Source organism: Octopus bimaculoides, chromosome 14 (genome assembly GCF_001194135.2).
Source record: "Octopus bimaculoides isolate UCB-OBI-ISO-001 chromosome 14, ASM119413v2, whole genome shotgun sequence".
Lineage (NCBI taxonomy): Eukaryota > Metazoa > Mollusca > Cephalopoda > Octopoda > Octopodidae > Octopus > Octopus bimaculoides.
The window spans coordinates 3,160,005-3,164,543 of NC_068994.1; the positions used below are offsets into that span (position 1 = coordinate 3,160,005).

The 4,539-nt window shown below is 37.4% G+C and overlaps 1 protein-coding gene across 1 annotated transcript in view; it reads right to left on the bottom strand.

Annotated features, from left to right (window-relative positions):
- Positions 1–1,885: 1,885 nt before the first annotated feature.
- Positions 1,886–4,539, bottom strand: part of LOC106870092 (zinc finger protein 25) — a 7,145-nt gene continuing 4,491 nt past the window's right edge. The window contains exon 3 of the mRNA XM_014916073.2: positions 1,886–4,192. Coding sequence (XP_014771559.1) covers positions 3,501–4,192 — 692 coding nt within the window. The 3' untranslated portion in view covers positions 1,886–3,500. The remainder of the gene's footprint in view (positions 4,193–4,539) is intronic.

The following is a 4,539-nucleotide window of genomic DNA, read 5'->3' on the forward strand; positions in this document are numbered from 1 at the left end:
AGGAAATGAAAAAGTCTTTAATGTTTCGAGCCTACGCTCTTTCACAGAAAGGAACAGGGAGAGAAAATAAAGAATGTGTAGTGGCTAGCGATCTATCATGGCAACTATGTGTGTGTGCTGTTTATGAACCATCACTGATAAACAGGGTAACTGTTAAGAAGTATTGATATATTCAACAATAAGTACAGCTTGTGTCCATTGAACAGAGGATAAATATGAACATTGTGTATACATGAATGTGTATGGTATGTACATATATACATATGCACATACACACACACGTTTATTTATTTACACATATATATACACGTGTGTGTGTGTACTTTTGCTATGAAGTCCCAGACATTTTACACAATTATTTAAGAATCATCTTATCAAAAGATGCTTCAGTGTTACACTTAAACTTACTTTACAATTACCTCGGTTTAACAATATATATAATCACCATTATCATTTAGTATCCATTTTCCATGCTAGCATGGGTTGGATGGTTTTTGACGGAAGCTACCAAGGCTGGGAGATGCACCAGACTCCATTGTCTGTTTTGCCATGGTTTCTACTGCTGGATGCCCTTCCTAATGGCAACCACTTCGCAAGAGTGTACTGGGTGTTTTTTATACATGGCACCAGCCCCAGTGCTTTTTATGTGGCACCCCTTAGCTGGGAGTGGGGAGCAGAACTGAGGGGTTTAGCTTTGTGCCAGTTGATGAGAGAATAAAAGTATAGAAGGGCAGTGATAAGTGTCTCGCTGTAGAGTAGGGACATGGTAAAGAAAGGAAGGTAAGTTAGAAACTCAGATCAAGAGAGCAGGTGATATACCATAACGCAAGGAACCCTTTTTTGTCAAAAATTAGGTTAAAAAATATGTGAGTTTCTTATACATGGATAGCATTATAATCCCTTACAAAACCTTTTTTCAAAATTTTAAGCCCAAAAAGTTAGGGGGTTCCTTATACACATTAAAATATGGTATTTCTTAGCTACAATAGTGACAACATGAATTTCTTCCATCTTCTTGCTCTGTTAAAATATTCAAGAAAAATTATATTAATGTGTCCTACTTGTTAAAATTCCATTTATTTATTTGTGCAGCTGAAGATGGCATTGCATTTAAATTGATGTAATGATTGCATCACACACACCATACAGGTGTGGCTGTGTGATGAGAAGTTTATTTTCTAACATGGTTTCAGGTTCAGTCCCACTGCGTGGCCCCTTGGGCGAGTGTCTTCTACTACAGCCTTCGGTCGACCAAAGCCTTGTCAGTTGATTTGGTAGATAGAAACTGAAGGAAGCCCATCATATATATGTGTGAAGAGAGAGAGAGACAGACAGACAGACAGATACAGAGTAAGAGAAAGGGTGAGAGAGAAAGAGAGACAGATATGTGTGTGTGTGTTACTGCCTCCTTACCTAGAAACAGACTAGTGTTGGTGACAGGAAAGGCATTTGGCTGTAGAAAATCTGCCTCAACAAAATTCTATCCAACTCATGAGCATAGGGAAGTGGACATTAAACAAATGACAATATATATGTATGTGTGTGTGTATACACACACACACATACATAGATTGCATATCTGATTTGGACCACCAAGAGCTGGAGTTAAGTTCTGATCTTTGTGGATCTTAAAATGTCTTTTGAGACCTTCATTAGATTTACGGACCTTATGGCATACACGGCATTGAAAGGTGTGCACAGATATATATGGGCAGAGTAGTTAGTTAATGGAGGTTCGTTTTTCAAATCAGATATGCAATCTATGTGGGTGTCTCTCCAATACATTGTCTGGCTTAAAAAGCCACATCAGATGCCATGGTGGATCTAACGTGTAAGTACAAGAGGTGGTTAGACTCTGCTTAATGAGTAGACAACCACACACACACGCACTGAGAGTGATTTATACAGTTTCTACTGAACAGGTCACATAGATGAAACAGTTCAAAACATTCACCAATAAATATAATGTTTATGAAATAAAAGTCAATTATACAGTCACTGTGGAAAAAATTCTATATGCCACGTGATATGTCCTCACTTTTAAATAGGATATATACAGCAATGAATATGCTTTAACATTGACCAATGAAGGAAATCTAAATGTCCTCGAAAAATTTTTGGATGTCTTCCCTTCAACAATGTGTATTTATAAATAAATAGTTTGTTTACTCATAAATGAATGTGACAGATAGAAAAAAATATCTTAGTCTTATAGTTTCACCAATGCACAAAGGCATATATGTAAAAAATTAACTGTACATCAACAAATGAACAGGATGTGTATGTATATATATATATATGTGTATGTATGTGTATATATATATATATATATATATATATATATACACTCAACCAACATAAAATGTAAATTAACAAATGGTTATGGTGTATACATCAAAATTACGTGTTAGAGTAATTAATGAGCAAATGTGTATGTATGTGTGTGTGTAATATGTATATGGTTATGTGTACAAATGGAAGGAGTACTCAATACAGAAAGTAGTGTATATATTTATTGAAAAACAGTCTGGATTCATTCTGTCATTACTCAGAGTTTCAGTTATACATGTGAAGTATGTGACTCTCTGATAACTTGAGTAATAAGAGAGTGTATTTACCATTTTTCAATATATATATATATATATATATATATATATATATATATATATATAAACACACACAGTGTGTGTGTGTGTGTGTGTGTGTGTATGTGCGTGTGTGTGTGTACATACACATAGATAAATATATGCATATAAATGCATACTCTATACATGTTACAGTGTGTATAATTGTATGATACATGCAACCGGTGCCTTCTGCAACAAACAAAAATGGCAATCTATAAAATAACAGTGAACTATCAACAATGCTTTGTTCACAGATCAATGAACATACAAGTCAGTAAACACAGATTAATTAACACAAATCAATGAACACTTTATAGGTCCAAAGGATGTGAATAACCTCCAATAAATAAGTCACCATTATGAAAAGTCCAGATTCTCCTCGTTCCATGTAGGGATCATGACAGTGAGGGGTCCAGTGTTGAGGTCACCATAGTGATGGTTTCTATGGAGAGGTCACCATAGTGTAAAGGTCAGTGAAGTCTTATGAAAGCTGCACAATTTGCACAAGAGAATCCTGTTGTTATAATTATCAAATTAGGCAAATTTTCTTTATTTTCATTATCATTATAATCATCCTCCTCTTCCTCTACCTACTCTCGTTATGAGTTTTAATGATTATGTTATCATAGTGTCATGGATTCAAGTGCCTACTGTCCCTTTCTCTAACATTTCTGACCATAACCCCTGGAAAATTCAAGGTACACAACCATCACCCAATAACAACAACTACAATAACAACAACATAAAAAAAATCTGTCCCACATATCCTTTTGACTTGGAAAGCTGGTACCATGTCCTCACAGACAACATGTCTGCATTGGAAAGGCAAAAGAAAGAATGAAGAAATGGTGAACAGAGAAAGAGTGAAGATGGCTAAGTGTGGGAATGGTTCATGTTTTTCATTTGCTTTCCCCCATTACAGCAATTGGTGACATTACTATTCCATTTGGGGTACATTCTCGTACACATCTGGCAGTCATCCAGGATTTGTTCTGGACACATGTTGCCAGCCATGTTTGAGTTCATGCAAGTGTTTTTTTGCGACCGAGACGACACATTCTCCGGAGGGCCGCGCTGACACATACCGTGACCAGTCGCTGGATTCATCGATAGATTTGAGGACATTGGTTGGTTGGACAGCTGTGAGCACTGACACTGACAAATCGCCACAGATGGTGAGGCCATGCACGGTGCCTGGCAAGGAAGCATGCAGTTAGACGAAGAACAGGCAGACATTGATGACGAATGTTGACACTGGTTGTTGGCCGAAGCGTTTGACTGTTGATACGTCGTCGACCGCTGTAAGTCCTCGCTACTATGGCTTCGTTCGTGCTTTATCATGTGCACCCTCTGAGGAAACCCTTTGCCACAGACTGTACAAATGAACGGCTTCTCTCCAGAATGAGTTCTTTGGTGAATGGTCAAATGTGCCTTCTGGGCAAAGGATTTATGGCATGTGTCACAGCTGTAGATTTTCTCTCCTGTGTGTGTACGATGGTGGTTGTTCAGATGGCTCCTCTGTGAAAATGATTTGTTGCACGTAAAACAAGTATATGGTCGCTCCCCTACAGAAAGAAACAGAAAAAAAAACTCATAAATATTATGACAAAGTTTATACATAGATATGTGTTTGTGTGTGTGTGTGTGTGTGTGTTAAGACCAATCATTCTGGTTGCATAAAGCACCCATGGCAGTGCCACATAAAAGCACCCAACACACTCTGTAAAGTGGTTGGTGTTGGGAAGGACGTCCAGCCATAGAAACCATGCCAAATCAGAGTGGAGTCTGGTGCAGGTCTGTGACTTGTCAGCTCTGGTCACACTGTCCAACCCATGCCAGCATGGACAACAGACATTAAATGATGAGGATGATGATATTATATATATATATATATATATATATATATATATAT